This window comes from Myotis yumanensis, unplaced genomic scaffold (genome assembly GCF_028538775.1).
Source record: "Myotis yumanensis isolate MYYU_CA2020_CCGP unplaced genomic scaffold, mMyoYum1.0.hap1 SCAF_9, whole genome shotgun sequence".
NCBI classification, from domain to species: Eukaryota; Metazoa; Chordata; class Mammalia; order Chiroptera; family Vespertilionidae; genus Myotis; species Myotis yumanensis.
The window spans coordinates 31,599,284-31,616,096 of NW_027223760.1; the positions used below are offsets into that span (position 1 = coordinate 31,599,284).

At 50.6% G+C, this 16,813-nt stretch overlaps 1 protein-coding gene across 1 annotated transcript in view; it reads right to left on the minus strand.

Annotated features, from left to right (window-relative positions):
- The window catches only part of HIPK2 (homeodomain interacting protein kinase 2), a 176,363-nt gene that overhangs the window by 46,752 nt on the left and 112,798 nt on the right, over nucleotides 1–16,813 (minus strand). The window contains 3 exon segments of the mRNA XM_070424018.1: nucleotides 487–573; nucleotides 2,912–3,031; nucleotides 3,305–3,428. Of these exon segments, the coding sequence (XP_070280119.1) occupies nucleotides 487–573; nucleotides 2,912–3,031; nucleotides 3,305–3,428 (331 nt within the window).

The following is a 16,813-nucleotide window of genomic DNA, read 5'->3' on the forward strand; positions in this document are numbered from 1 at the left end:
CACCAGAAGCCAGCAGAGAGGCATGGGACAGTTTCTTCCCAGAGCCTTTCGAGGGAGCATGGCCAGTGGTGCTTTGATTTGAAACTTCTAGCTTCTAGAGAATAAATGCCCGTTGTCTTAAGCCCCCAGTTTGTGGTGCCTTGTTACGGCAGCCCTTAGGAGCTAACACTGAGGCAAGGGCATTAAGCTCAAATGTACTAATGGGCTTAAATTCTTCTCATGAAAACGTCGGTGAGATTGGCCAGGACTATTTCACAAATGGGAACCAATAAACTGAAGCTATTTTTCAAGAGCTGGTGTAAGGCTCTAACAATGTCCCACAAACCCATTGCTATTCTTACTCAGGCTGGCAGGTCATGAGGTCAAGGTCAACCACGGCAGTTGAGTAATGAGGATTTCTACTCACCACCCTCTATTGCTCTTGCAGAAGCCTTGCTGTGCTTGGTTTTTAAGGGCTGACATTGCATGCTCCCCCACAGAGCTTACCTGGGCCATGTCGTCTAAACAGTTGAAAATGTACTTTCTTGCTTCTTTTGACTTAATCCCCGTCTCTGCTTCATGGTCATCTGGTGTCTGGTCAAGAGAGGCAAAAGCCGATTGGTAATGTGAATTACTTCCTGGTCACTGTGACTTAAAACCTCTACCCTCTGTTTCTCATGGAGGGCCTTTTCCCACCTTTTGGAGAAGGAGACTTGATTCCTCTTAAAGTGACCTGCACACTAATTACTCTCCCTCTTCATCCTCCACACTCACTCATCTCCCTTCCTTCCTTCCCATCAACACCTGTTAGGGGGCCTGCTCTGAGTCAGGTCTGGAGGATTCCAAGATGAACAAGGAATGCAGTATCCATGAAAACCCTACATTTCCCCCGACTTTAAGGGATACGGTAAGATTCCATATGTGGAAAAGCAGAAGGCCCTTCCACACATTTTAAAATTTAACTTAATTTTTTATCAAATGTTTATGCATATAGCTCTCCCTACGTGCCAGGCACTATTATAAAGCACATGAACTCATTTAAGACACTTTACAACCATCTTAGGCAGGATGATTACCAACCCATTTCCAGAGGGAGACACAGGAATAGAAAGCATAAGGAGCTCGCCACGGTCACATGGCCAGGAGGCAGCAGCAGGCTCTGGGCTGTTCTCTGCCGCCCTCCGTCTGGGGCCGGGCACACTCGGCCAGGTCCCCATTGGCCTTGGTCTAGGAAACCGCTGTTTCCAATGACTAAGTGTTGTTGTTTTTTTGTTCGTTTGTTTTTTGTGTGTGTGGGGTTTTTTTTTTGCTCATCCATGGATCTCAGGTAAGTAAACCTCGAAATCTCATTCTGGGACAGCACACGTGGAGCAGCTAAGATCTAGGCTTCGACCCTGGGGACAAGTAGGACCGAGGCTCTTACCTGAGATATGGACATGAACCCTGCCCGTCTGGCCTCATTCTCCGCCACCAGGACTCTTTTTACTGGACTGACCTTAAGCCTCTCACCTCACAGTCACCAAATGCCAGCCCTCCCACCAATAGACCAAGAGTGCTCGCTTAGCTCCCAAATCTCTCTTCTAAATTTTTTGTGACTCTTGGCCACACATGACCTTTATTTTATTGATTTTTATTGCATTTATCAGGGTGACATTGGTTAATAAAATTATACAGGTTTCAAGAGTACAATTCTATAACACATCCCCTGTATATTGTATTCTGTGCTCACCATTCAAAGTCAAGTCTATTTCCCCTCACCCTCCTTCCCCTCTGATAATCACCATACTGTTGTCTGTGTCTGTAAGTTTTCTTTTAAATATATATATTTTTTGTTGATTTCAGAGAGGAAGGGAGAGGGAGGGAGAGATAGAAACATTAATGATGAGAGAGAATCATTGATTGGCTGCCTCCTGCACACTCCCTCCTGGGGATCGAGCCCACAACCCGGGTATGTACCCTTGAATGGAATTGAATCCGGGACCCTTCAGTTCGCAGGCCGACACTCTATGTACTGAGCCAAACCAGCTAGGGCATGTAAGTGTTTTTCTTTTTTTGCTTAATCCCTTCACTTTTTAACCCCAGCTCCCCAATCCCCCTCCCCTCTGACAGCTGCCAGTCTGTTTTCTTTATCTATGAGTCTGTTTCTGTTTTGTTTATTTTGTTCATTAGATTCCACACATTATCTTTAAATCATATTAGAATTTGGCTGTGGTTTCTGTCAAAAACCAAACAAAATAAAAACACCCACCCACTATCTTGCAAAAAAGGAAACACCTAAAATGAACATAAAACACTGAAGACTAGCATTCTTTTCTCCCTCCCAGGAAATTACGTTAATTTTTAACTACGAGGCACAGATAAAAGTGAAAGCAAAACATGTTTTTGTTGAAGCAAAACCACCCGAGTTCCTGGTGTGCAACGGTGAGTGGCAGCACCTGCCGGCTGGACCAACAGACCCCTCCTCGGGGCCTCGGAGATGTGGCTGCCGGGGCTGTTTCCTGGGCGGGAAACCCTCCTCATCCTTAGGTCCCGGCTCAAAAGCTCCTCTGGGGCCCTCGCCACAGGCAGGGTTCAAGGTCCCCACTTACATGGCACTTACATGGGGGCCACGTGCTCCGTCTCCCTCTGGACGGGGAGCTCCTTTAGGGCAGGGGGTGGTGCATTTCTCTCTTTACCCAAACCAGACAGGTCATCAGGGTTCACCTCATTAAATCCTGGGAGTTCAGCAGTCGGAGCTGGAACTTGGGCTTTGCAGGTGGCAGCAGCCAAGCAAAGTGGTGCTTTTGAACATTGAAATTCATCCACACCACATACCACAACAGGCCCCCCCACCCCTCCATGTGGGCTTCTGTCAAAAGCTCCCCTCGAACCGCCCCACCCTTTCCCCTGAATGCTGGGCCTTGGCCAGGGATGGAGGGGACGCTCTTCCTACCTTCAGCCTCCACAAAGGATACGGCGAGTCCGTGTCACGGTTGAAAAACCTAGTTGTCTTTGTCCCTGCGCTTAATAAATATTCAGCTGGCAAACCCTGTGTTTGTGAAATATACCGAATCTGCAAGAAAAGAGGAGAATGAGGTCAGAGCGTTTCCTGTCACCTTGCATGTGGTATATTAATGGCTTTAGTGCCTTTGAGAAAAAGACAATGTTACAGGGAAAGAAAGAAGTGAAAAATGAAAAGGGGGAAAGAAAGAAGAATATAGAGAGAAAAGCAAGGTTGAGGGAAGCAGGGTTTGGGGGACGACAGAAACCCCATAACCTCGCCCGAGTGTCCTGTTCTAAATGAAACAGAGCGACTGTCCTGAACACCTGTGCGGCCTGGACCCACCTGGTCGTACTCCGAGGCGCCTGGGTAGAGCGGCCAGCCCAGGAACAGCTCCGCGATGACGCAGCCCAGGGACCACATGTCAATCGCCTCACAGAATGGTAAACCAAGGATGATCTCAGGGGCCCTAAGAAAGCAGAGAGGAAGAGAGCATTAGCAGTTTAGAAATGCAGGAGCTACTTCGACATGAACTCTACATAAAACCCTATCTGTGAACCCCCAGGGCCTGTGGTTCCCACACTGTGTGGCAGTGACGCCTCCCATCTCGGCTCGGTCCTCCCGTGAGCAGGGGGCCCGGCCCTGGCTGCTCTGTGGCTCCAGAACAGACCCAGAGGGAACCAAACTGCTGACTCCATCACCATCCCACTCCCACCAGAGGAGCTAAGAGCCACTTCAGAGACACGCAGGAGCTTTCCTTTGTAAGAAAACTCAGGCAACCAATGTCTACAGAACACCCAGGTTTTACAAAGGAATTCTGAAATACAGGCATTCTATTTTCAATAATATATCATATAAAACAAGAGGCCTCCCCAGAATAATGGGGTAAACTATAATATCCGTCCATGCCAACAATCCCTTTCTTAGGAGTTTGTATCCCACTTTCCCAAGGAAGTACTGTTTTTTTCATTAGCTTCTAAAAAGTTCACCGTCCCTGGCTGGGTAGCTCAGTCGGTTAGAGCGTTGTCCTGATACAACAAGGTTGCAGGTTGGATTCCGGGTCAGGGCACATACGAAGATTAACCAATGGATACATCCATAAGTGGAATAACAAATGGATGATTCTCTCTCTTTCCCTCTCAAATCAACAAATAAAAGTTTTTTAAAAGTTCTCTAATATCACAATTACAGAGCCATGCTCATGGATACACAGTCTGATGTCAGTCAGAAGCGCACTCTCACCCGCTGCTGTGAGGTGCGGGCTGAGCTCCTGGAGAAGAGCACCGGAGCTCAGAGAACATCTCACACAGTCAGTCACCAGAAGCAGAGAGCACAATGCATCTTCTTTTCTAAGAATCTGCCATAAGTAGGTAGGGGTTCATTTTGGAGAAAACCAAGTTCAAAGCATGAGATATGAACGCAGATTGTGTTTCTAAGATGTGGCTCAAGGCACTCCGCTGTTCATGACCCACATTAGCCCAACTTCTGTTTCCCCCAGAAATGTCCGCCTGATGAAGCGATGAAGAAGGTGCTGCTCTCCTACCCTTCCAGCAGCGGGAGTGGGCCAGGGAGCTGGGAGGAAGGGCGTGATCAAGACCACCTCCACTTGCCTTGCCATTGGGAGCTGATTTTCCCCACTCACAGCACCTCCCCACCTTGCTATAAATTTGCTCTCATTGCTCATCTTTTTCATCCAGATAACAGTATTGAACAACCAAAACCAAAGCGTGTTATTACAAAGTCTTGATTGCTCACATGTAAAAAGGAGTTTGTGTGCTGGGCGCTGGTAGAGAGCCACAGCCCTCGTCTGGGCTGCAAGACGTGCTTTCCCCATAATGCAAGGCTGGTCTTCCCAGGAGGGAGTTATTGTGGAGGCGGGTGAGCTGCCTCGGGGCTACTTCATGGTCCTGTCCTGTCCCTGTCCCTGTCCCCTCACTCCCGGGCATCTTCTGCCAGCACCTGGCCCCTCTCTAGTCCTGGTCTCCCGCAGTCTTGGTGGTGACCATTTGTGTGACCACGGCAGGCCCCTCCTGTCCTCTGGCACTGATGCCCGGGGCCGCCTGTGATGGTTTTAGGTCACTGCTGGTCTGTCCTGTGTCATGGGGCCTTCGATCCCACATCTGCCTAGGTCACTGTGTCCAGCGTGCCCACACACACCAGGGCTTCCGAGCCACCTGACCATTGCGTGCAACTGATGGGATTATTGCAGGCTGCCTCTAGCCATGCACTCTCTCTTTAGAGATGGTTTAAAAACCCACATCCCTTAGAAAAGAAGCAATCTCTGAAAAGAACATTTGAGAGAAGACGACACGTTTGACGACAGGTGTCTGCCTCGCTGTGGTAGAGTCAGATGTGCCTGCCTGCTCCCCTCACACGCAGGCTCAGGCGCCTTCCTGGGAGAAGAGTCCTGGTGTGGAGCCCTCCTCTGCAGGCTGCTGACTCCAGAGCACGCATTTCTGCACCTGCCCCCTATTCCTGTCACCTGTGCCTTTGCCCTCGGTGGCCAGACACTCCCGTCTCCTGGTGGGTCTGGAGAACAGGCTGGTCTGGTTTCATGGGGCATCTCTGGATGTGACCATGGGGCTGCTCTTCCTAGGAGGTCAATCAACTGTTCTCATGGCCCTAAGCAACCCGTTCCCCAGTTTCTGTTCCCTGAGGATGTGCCAGGCAGAACCTAACAGATGAGCCTGTCTCACAGAGGGCACCTCAGAAATGTTCTCTGGCGAGAACACCAGATAAGGATTTTGTCAGCTGACGTTCCACGAACAGCGCCTGTGGAAATCACTGTTAGTCCTTTCTCCATTAGAAAATGAAAGAACAGCCGTTCGTGGTGCCAGGCTGTGTACAGGATATTTTTCTTGCCATGACCATAATGAATGAGTGTCAGGCTAGACGGTTGGGAGACGAGAGAAATAGAGGGCACAGTCCTGCCCCTGAGGGGCCTCAATGCTGGGAGGCAACGTGAGAACACATGTGATAACGAAAACTGAATACAAAACACACACAATGTAAACACACAACACGAAGCTAGAGCTAATTCAAGCACACAAACGTGCTCTAGCATCGCCCTTAAAAAAAAAAAAAAAAAGCACAGACACAAGAACAAAACACACCAAAAACAAAATAAAGCCTTCCTTAATCCTCTCCTGGCAGCTGCTGCCCTATTTCTCTGTTCTCCTTCCAAAGCCAAATCTCTAAGAGTGATCTGCCTTTTCCATGGCTTTGCCTCCCACCGTCTTCTCACCTCCTCCAGTTGGGCTCCCGCCCTCTGCTCCACTCCCGTGCTGTGCTGGCCAAGATCAGCAGTGACCACGCTGTCACCTCCATCGGTCAACTTCTCAGCCCTGTGACCAAGAGCTGAATTTCTTCCACAGAGTCCACCATTCCCTCCCACACACATCCTGCCTCTCGGTGGGTGGCTTGTCCATATTCTTTGCTGACTTGTCCTCTATCTGACTGATACAAGATGGCAAAGTCCTAGGAACCCTTCTTTTCTCTTTTCATCCTTGCTCCAGAGATTGTCATGGGATAAATGGTGTGTCCCCCAAAAGATGTGTTGAAATCCCTTAGAACAGTGGTTCTCAACCTTCCTAATGCTGCGACCCTTTAATACAGTTCCTCAGGTTGTGGTGACCCCCAACCATAAAATTATTTTCGTTGCTACTTCATATCTGTAATTTTGCTACTGTTATGAATCGTAATGTAAATATATGATATGCAGGATGTATTTTCATTGTTACAAATGGAACATAATTAAAGCATAGTGATTAATCACAAAAACAATATGTAATTATATATGTGTTTTCTGATGGTCTTAGGCGACCCCTGTGAAAGGATCGTTCGACCCCAGGTTGAGAACCGCTGCCTTAGAACATGACCTTATTTGGGAATAGGGTTACTGAACATGTAATTAGTAAGAGGATGTCATACTGGAGTAGGCTGGGCCCCTAGTCCAATATAACTGGTGTCCTCATAAGAAGCAGGAAATCTGGGCATAGGTGCAGAGGGAAGACAGCATGGGAGGGTGGACGCAGGGACAGGAGTCATGCTGTCACAAGTCAAGGGGTATCTGGAGCCACCAGAGTTGGAAAAGGCAAGGAAGGGTCCTCCCCTACAGGCCCCAGAGGGGAGATGTCCCAGCCACCACCTTGATTTTGGACTTCCAGCCTCCAGAAAATAACTATCTGTTGCTCTAAGTCATGCATTTTGTGGAACAATTTCCATGGCCCTAGGAAACAGGTATAGTAATCGTACCCACACCCACAGGTTTAAATTCCATTTGTGTATGTGTGTATGGTTTTTATTTAATTTTTAAAAATATATTTTTATTGATTTCAGAGAGGAAGGAAGAGGGAGAGAGAAATAGACACATCAGTGATGAGAGAGAATAACTGATCAGATGCCTCCTGCACATCCCCAATGGGGGATAGAGCCTGCAACCCGGCCATGTGCCCTTGTCCAGAACTGAACCTGGGACCCTTCAGTCTGCAGACCGATGCTCTATCCACTGAGCCAAACCAGCCAGGGCATAAATTCCATTTGTATTTCCAAAAGTCTGTCTCCAACCTGAACCTTTCTCAGCTCCAGATTTATGTTCTGATGGCCTGACATCTCCACGGGAACGTCTCACAATCAGCTCAGACTTCGTGTGCTTAAGGGAGAATCTCCCCCTGCTGCCCCTCAACATATCCCTGCCTCTGCCCTCCTCTTTCACTAAATGCAATCACCACCCTCACCACGCCCGCTACTCATGGGGATGGTCTCTGATTCCTCTCTCTCCTCCTCCCCCTCCCCACCCAACCCATCAGAAAGCCCAGCTCCGAAGTACATCTTGAACTGGCCCGTGGCCCCCACCTCTGCTGCCACCACTCTGGCCCTGGCCGCCCCGTCTCACCTGGAGCTTCGTACCTGGTGTTTCCTCCCTCCAGTCCACTCTCTACTTGCTGCCAGAGTGAACATGTCACATCTTCCTTGGCTTTAAGCCCTTCAAAGGGTCCCTACCCAGAAGGAAATCCAATCCCTCTCATGGCCCACAGGGACCTCCACGACCGACCGGGACCCTGCCCAGCTCTCAGCTGTCATTTCGATTCGCTCTCCTCGTTCGAAGAGCTGCAGTCCAGTCTGTTTCCCTTCATTCTCCAGAATACCTAAGCCACTGCTGACCCAGAGCCTTCACGCAACGGGGCTGCTTCTGCCTCCAATGCTCTCTTGCTGGCTCTCAGGCGGCTGCCTCCTTCCTTCTCATCCTTCAAACCTCAGCTTAATTGTCACCGCCACAGACAGGCCTCCCGCGACACCAGTCGGTTTCCATCCACATCGCCGTAAATGTCACTTTCAGCGCTTTCCCAATAACCTGCTTCCCCTCTCTTCCCCTGCTAAGTCCACGAGGGCAGCACAGTGCCTGGCATCTAGTAGCCACTCAATCAATAAGGGCTCGCCGATTGAATAAACCCTTATTCAATGTAAGAAGAGTGCTAAGATATGGGTTTCAGATGGAAAGTTCCGAGGCAGCACAAACAGAGGAGAGTAGATAGGGTGAAGGGTCATGAAGGAGTGGGAGCCTGGGCACGAGGGGGCAGGTTCAGCCTGAGGAGGAGCGGCCTCCCTGCCGGCAGGGACGCCGGAGAGTGGACCCAGAGGCGGGCATGAGCATGCAGGACGCTCACCTGGGCAGGGCGAGCGCTGAGGTCAGAGCACACCTACCTGTGGGTGGCTCCCCAAAGAATTACAGCAAAAAGCCAAAGAGAGCAGCCGGGGGTGGGGAGAGGGTAGAGGGTGGGACGTGGCGCCAGGATAATGGAGGGTCGGGACTGTGGGCTAAAGGTCTCCGAGAGCTAGTCCTCTGGAGCCTCTCTTCTTGGCTCTCCACTCGGCTCCCATGGCTACCAGTTTGACCGGGCCCCTTCAATCCGGGCCTCTCTGGTAACCCCTCCTGGTTTCTTGCCTTTGGTTTCAACCTTTTCCAATCTACCCTGAAACTCTCCCTCACCCACAAGGAGTGTCCTTTTCTCGGCACTGATCATGTTTCTGATATAGCGTGTCCCCCTCCCTCCTTTCTAACACTAACACACTGCTCGTCTTCTCTGTGCTGGTGCACAGGGCGATGAAGATACAACATGAATAACCAGATCGGTCCACTAAGTACTAATTGAGCACCTACTGTTCTAAATACATGTCCGCATCTCTGACCCTGTGAGACCCTTTGAAGGGCAGGGTCTGGGCCTCACTAGCCTTCCATCCTTCCTTTGGCCACAGCAGGTGCTCTGTAAGTGTCTGCTCAACACCCAGGCCAGGAGCCGGTAGGGAAGGAAGGCACTTCTCCATCTGGCCCCCAGCAATCCCTGGGGGACTGAAGACCATTCTGCTGTGACCTGTCAGATGCCAGGTCCCCTGCTCTGCTGGTCCATAGGCTCTGAGCTCCCGGCGGTTCAAGGTCAAGTCCACAATCTGCCTCTTGTTCAGCGCATGTGAAGCACATGCTATTGTATGGTCGCTAAGGCATATTTACTCTGCAGTGACGAAGCACCATTCTTACCAATGGTTATTCTGAAGCCAGAATTGTATCAAGCTCTACTCCCTCGCTCATGTATTTGAATACTCCACCTCTGTTTCCTAAGCATCTACTATGGCCAGGCACTGTGTTGGGTGCTGAAGATTGAAAACCAAACCAGACCCTAAGGCGTGTCCAGGAGTTCACCATCTAGTTGGAGGCAACAGTGTGCCAATAGTGAACATACAAGATGCCAAGTGTGGAAGGAGGGACTAACGGGGGTAGGAGAGACAAAGCAGGGAGGGCTTCCTAGGAGAAGTTCAGAGTTGAGTCTTGGGGAGCGGACATGTGGGGGTGGCCTGCAGACACAGGGCAAGGTGAGTGCGTACCCTCCCCTGCCCGCCCCCCCCCTACAACACTGCTGACCTCCAGTGCCTAGCACAGTGCCTGGGGCAGATTCATTTTGTAGAAAAAAATGAATCTTTCTGTTTCAACCCTGAAGCTGGCCCCATCTCCTTGGCAACACCTCCTATGACAAGAGGCAGACTCCTTGGCCTTTCTGTTTCAAAGTTCGCCTGGTTTAAGAAAAAACAGTCACATTCTGGTTTCTTCCATGGGGCTGTTTCTGTTCCTAGTTCGGTTCCGCAGCAGGTAGGACTGCTGGCCTGAGAAACAGCCTGCCCACTGGGCTCAGAGTCGCCCATGTTCTGCTAATGACTCAGCCTTCATTCGCCACCCCACAGACTCATCTTACAGTTTCCTCATTGCTGTTTCGGGACATAAAAAATGCTTTAAACATGCATGAAGTATCAGACAAAAGTTGCAGCTAAGAGAGAGAGGGACTGACAATAAACAGTTGCCATTTCCAACACATTAATTATTGAAGCTTTGATGTTTCGCTCCACTAGCTCTCCCGATGGTGCGTGTAGCTGACAGGGCATTTCCAGATCACGTCCTGGTCATGGGACCCTGTGGGGCACTGACCCCGTGGGACAGCGACCCCGACAGGAGGGGAGCCCACAAAGTTGAGTGGGAACACACGCTCCGGAGCCCCGGGTCACGGGGAGACTCCAGCGCTCTCACCTTCCAGCTGTCTACCTGTTTCCTGATGCTGGGATGGGGATGAAATTACACAGAGCGTGTAGGAAGCTCCCAGCCCAGGGCCGGGCACGGAGCAGGCTATCAACAAATATGAAATCACTTATCTACGATATCTCTAAGTCCATGTCACAATTACGTAAAGAGCATCATTTAAAAAAAAAATCCTCACCCGAGGATTTTTATTTATTTTCTGTTAATCCTTACTTGAGGACATTTTTCCATTGATTCTTAGAGAGAGTGGGAGGGAAAGAGGGAAGGGGAGAGAGAGAGAGAAACATCGATGTGAGAGAGACACATGGATTGGTTGCCTCCTGCATGCATCCCAACTGGGGCCAGGGATCAAACCTGCAACCCAAGTACTGGCTCTTGACCAGGAATTGAACCCAAGGCCCTTCAGTGAGAGGGCTGACAATCTAACCACTGGGCTACACTGGCCACGGCCTGAGGATTTTCCCCCCATTGATTTTTAGAGAGAGTGGAAGGGAGGGGGTGGGAAGAGCAAGAGAGAAAGAAAGAGAGAGACATTGATTGGCTGCTTCCCGCATGCATCCCAACCAGGGCTGCGGATCACACCTGCTACTGAGGTATGTGCCCTTGGCCAGGAATAGAACCTGTGACTCTCTGGTGCGCAGTCTGACACCCTAATCACTGAGCCACACCGGCCGGGCAAGAGCATCATTTTAAAAGTCCATTTTCCTCTATACATGTTGAAACATTAGGACAACTCTGTTTAAATATATTAAAGCATACACATTAAACACTTTCTGTTTCAATTATTTATATTAGAAGGTATGAAGATTAATAACCAACAACCAAGTGCCCAGTACCTACCACCCAGCTTTCGAAAGGAAGCCGCCTGTCCACAGCCCCCCACGCCCTCCTGGCCCAGGCAAGCTCGGCCCTGACTCGCATTCCCTTTCATTCTCCTGCTCCCCCACGCTCCCCCGCCACGTAGAAGACCAGAGTCATTGTCGCGATCACCGCACGCTAGGCTAATACTAGTAAAACGAGGGCGAGGCTCCCAGCCACTCCCAGCACGGGCCATCGATCCGCAACACCAATCGGAGAGCACAGGAAGGCCTGCATTTCTGGAAAAATGTTACCCAATTTCTCTGACTTTTTATTTCACCATCTATGAGATGTGATTATTAATCTTGCCTTTTTTCTTGTCTCTACAGCAGTTTATGAAGATACATTATGGTGGGTAGAATTATAAAGTGGTTTGAACTCCTCGGAAGCAAGACACTCTATTAGCCCGTGGGATTTTATAATCACCGGTATTATAAGGTGCGCTCGCATTGAACTGCAGTGGGAAAGCCCGTTCTCACAAATATATGTAGATTGAAAGGAACCTCGGTATGGCTGGGGCAGAAGCAATTGAAATGTAAATTGCGTTTCAGTTGGCTTGTTAAATCTTATGTTTGGTTCCGCTGGGGGAAAAAAAATAGCAGATTTGGGAATGCTGACAGGAGCACCGAGCCCCTCTCTGAGCTGGTGACCCGGAGTGAGAGGCAAGGGGTTGCGTCACAGCAGCACGGGGCCTGGGAAACAGCAGAAACCTGAGGACTCGGAGGAGGCCGTTTCGGAGAAAATGGACCCACAGCCAGAAGGATCTGGACAGAAGACAGCCTGGAGGGAGCGTGCCGGAGGGCACCGAGGCAGCCAATGGCGAGAGAACACACCCTGTGACCGCCGGCCGGCTGCCAGGAAAATGGGGAGCAGCGTCCCTAAAAGGCGGATCCATACCATGTCTGCAGACCCAGGAGGGTCCAAGTGGAGATGTAAATATTGACTGAGGCTTGGACAATCCAAGGCCAGCCTGAGATTTGATAAAAGAGATAAAAGAGAAATAGCTCAGTCTTTGCCTGGGGTGCCGGGTAGATGAGGACAAAGGGGCCCTGGGCTGGAGTTATTGGAATGAGATACAGAGTGAGGTTGACACGGAGCCCACTTACTGTTAGCTGCCCTGAGCCGAGGGGACAAGGAGACTGTCCTTGTGTGGCCTAACCAAACACCGTGGACCTACGATCTCTAGTCACACTCCCTAGAAGAGTGTTTTTGCCCCGTAATAAGTGGAAGATGGCCTGTGGTGGAGCGAGGGCTGTGGCAGAGGAGCCAGGCTCTGGTGTCAAAGAAGAGCCAGGAAAGACACCCAACTCAGACGGCGGGTAGTTCTAGCTTGACGTCACACACGCAGCAAAATCTCGGGGATGTTCCAGAAGCTCTACCTCAGGGCCATGGCGGGTGACCATAAAGCTGTGAGGGTGAGGTCATTCGAGACCCTCCCCGGTAATTCTGTTGTAACTGAGTGTCTATCACCAATAGAAATCCTCAAAATGTCAGAACGAATCTCTGCATCCACCTGGAAGGTTGGGTGTATGTAATCACAGTTTGGCCTAGATGTTGGCATCATTCTCAAGCCACCCTTGGGCCTTGTCCCAGAGGAAGTTGGCTTCCTCCCCTCGTCGGACCATCTGTGGAGTGGCAGGTGCTTTTTGATTTATATCGGCAATGAACATCTTCGCTCCGAACAAGACTTTCCTGGTATGCATATAGATAGGTTTAGATTTTTAAATATATTTAATTGTATGTAGCCACCCCATGCTGATTCCTGGTTCCCAGCACTGCTTCAATTCTGCAAAGTGCAGTGTCAAAATCTAACTTCCTTATTTATGCCCTAGCTGGTTTGGCTCAGTGGATAGAGCGTCGGCCTGCGAACTCAAGGGTCCCAAGTTCGATTGCGGTCAAGGGCATGTTCCTTGGTTGCAGGCACATACCCAGTGGGGAGTGTGCAGAAGGCAGCTGATCGATGTTTCTCTCTCATTGATGTTTCTGACTCTCTATCCCTCTCCCTTCCTCTATGTAAAAAATCAATAAAATATATTTTAAAAATCTAACTTCCTTATTTATATAAGAAAACAAGGTTGGATCTAGAACTTACCTGCCTAGAGTGTCCAAAGGCTTCTAATGATGTTGGTAAACTGGAAACCAGTTCTAAGCTGTCCAGAGCATACTCTGATGCTAGTCAATAAATTCCTAGTAAATGTTAAAGAGAAACGTCCTGGGAAGAACCAGCCTGGACTCCACACTGGGCCATTTCAAAGATGCTCACCCTGTCCTGTAATCCCCCCCCTGGATGTGTGCTACGCCTACTTTGCCTGTCCCCAGCCCGGTGGCTCTGTATCTCCCAGTCTGGTCCCTGGTGCCTTTACCATGAAGCCCAGGTTGCGGGACAAAGCCTGGTCTTGCTTCCCAACACCCCACAGGACTGCAGTAGTACCAGGTTTTATGCTTGTCATTTTTGCCAAAGTACATGCTCAATAAATGACTGTGAAAGCCCTGTCATCGACGGAAACGGAATCACGGTTTTCTGCACGTATCTACATACAGGGAGAGGGAGAGAGAGATGGAAACATCAATGATGAGAGAGAATCATTGATCGGCTGCCTCCTGCACGCCCCCTATTGGGGATTGAGCCTGCAAGTCAGACATGTGCCCTTGGCTGGAAATGAACTGGGGATCCTTCAGTTCACAGGCCGACACTCTATCCACTGAGCCAAACCAGCTAGGGCCAGCGATTCTTTTTACACTTACCCTGCTCCCAGTTCTTTTAAAAAGATTTTTAATCTTTATTATTATTTTAAAAAAATATAATTTACTGATTTTTTTACAGAGAGGAAGGGAGAGGGATAGAGAGTTAGAAACATCGATGAGAGAGAAGCATCAATCAGCTGCCTCCTGCACACTCCCTACTGGGAATGTGCCCACAACCAAGGTACATGCCCTTGACTGGAATCGAACCTGGGACCCTTCAGTCCTCAGGCCGACGCTCTATCCACTGAGCCAAACCGGTTAGGGCTAATCTTTATTTTTTATTGTGAAAGCACACACACAAATAAGTGCACAAAGCAAAAACACATTAGAGTCGAATCACATCAGAAAACAATGACCAGAAGGTGAAGAAACAGAATAGGGTGGGTATCGCAAAGCCCCTCCCATGTCCCCGCCCTACCCCATCCCTCTCCCTCCAGCATGCAGTGTGACCTGGGCCTGCACCTGTGTGTGTGCGCACATTGGTGATGGGGACCCCAAGCTCCAGCTGGGCCCGGCCACTCTGCCCGTTGGAGGCCCCTGAGCACACGGGCTCGATGGAACCTCCAGCTGAAATGGGCTCGGCACCAAGGCCTGGAGCTGGAACACGACCCACTGGCTGGCGGGGCGGGAGACAAAGCCTCACACATCCTTTTCAGTTCCTCTGGCTGACTGTTCCCTTCTGCTTTGTTGTTATTCTGTTGACTGCAACTGAGGGTTGAAACTGGGCATCTAGGACTTCCCCGGGAAGCCTGCCGATGGCAGGAGGGCCTGACCGAGTCTCGCTGTCACCTTTCAGCTTCCCGAGCCCGCTCCTCTTCTCTCTGCATCTGGAGGGAGTTTGGTATGTTCAGAGCCGTGATGTGTTACCTACCCACGGAGTGAGCGTGAGACGTCAGGCGGGGAAAAGGCTGGCCTCTTTCACGCCAACCAATTAATTCAGCGCTCAGCCTCTATCCCACACAAAAGCATACTAAGAAGGTAACATCACTTACGTATGCGCAACTTGATTGATTTAAATGTAATACTTCGAGTTGGTGAACATTTAGCTTTGACCGGTCTGCAGAGCGAGTACTCAAAAGTGTTTGTCGGATGAATGAATGAGCCAACACAAGGCTGAAGGGTCCTGCTGCTTCGCTGCCAGGGGTCCCTGCGCCTACACAGGGCAGGCCCCGGAGCTCCCAGCTCCTAGCAAGTGGGCTGTAACAGGAACAAGGCTCATCCTCCGGGCACTGCCTTTCCTCACAGCCTGCCTCCTTGTGTGGCTGAGGGCTCACTCAGGAGGCACCCACTCTCATGGCTGATGGCCTGGGACTGAAGATGGGGACCTGCTTACGCATTCGGTGTCACCGACTGGAGACATACAATTAAGAGAGCAGAAGCCAGAAACCCCAGCTACGAGAAAGAACCCAGTGAGTAAAGACCCAAACACGTAGGAGACTGAATTTCCAGCAGCCACCGGGATACTCCTAGGTCCTCAGAGGCCTCCCTCCCTGTGTTGTGCTGCTGATAGAGAATTACTGAGAACGGAGAGCTGAAGCCCACAGATACGCTGTCTAAGCAAGTTTTCAAGTCAAGCCCGGAGCCACCCTGGCGATGACGCCGGCTCTGACCCAGCAGGCAGGTGTGGGGGTGAGAGGAGCCAGGTGGGTGAGGCTGGCCTTGCGCTGTGGGAAGTGCCCATAGCCTTCCTTTTCCAGATCAAACCGGAGGACATGTCCTTCGCCCAGTTCCACAGCAGGACTTAGCCACGGCCGTTAGGACCTGCCGTGCTCAGGGCAAGGAGGGAGCTCCCGGGGGGCTGGTGTTTGTTCCAGCACGATTTAGGAACGGAGCGTTTTGCCAAACAAAATGGGCATACATTCCAGCTCTCCGGCCAAGGACAGCTTATTTAGGGAAAACCTTCCAACATTCAACTTTTCCTAAAGGGGCTGGAAAAACAACAACAAAACCCAGGTTTGCTGCCTGGTATTTGGGTCGTGGAGGAAACACTCAGCTGGCTCTTTACAGCTTCCACTAGGGGGCGCCGAAGTGCAGCCTACAGGCTCTGAAAGGCGGCTGAACCTTCCCTCCCATGGGACACAGGTGGACCCCACTGGGGACAGCCGCCCCACTCGGTGAGAAATCCAGCACAAACTGTGGAGCAGAGCCCGGGGGGGTTTCCGTCAGTGGAAGGGGCGCCAGCTGTCCTCGAACGAGGATTCCACTGCCCCCTCTTCCCATAATCTGCTTTTCTCATCCTAACAATGAGGCCTCTTCATAATCCAGGAGCCGGGACTCTCGCACATGCCTTTGGGATGGAGCAGCCTTCAGCAAAAGAGATTAAAAGTTCATTTTGTTCTCTTGTGCACTGAACACTACTCCAGCCAATGAGCTAACCAGCGCGTGGAATCTCGAGCTGTCAGCTGGAACTCAAGAGGTAAAGTAGAAAGAGAGAGAGAGAAAGGAGGGACTTACTTGCTGGGAGCAGAGTGAGGGGCTGAGAGGTTGGGATGAGGCCCCTGGACGCCCCGGGCGCCCCAGGCATCCTCTACCAGCTGCCCTGTGGGAAGCGCCTCGCTGGCTGTCGTCCCTTCCAGAGCCCTTCCCGGACTCAGGCTCCCTGTTATTCTGTTTCTGCAACTTATCTATGGGCGGTTCAGCTCTTTCACTCATCCTCGCACTGATAGTTA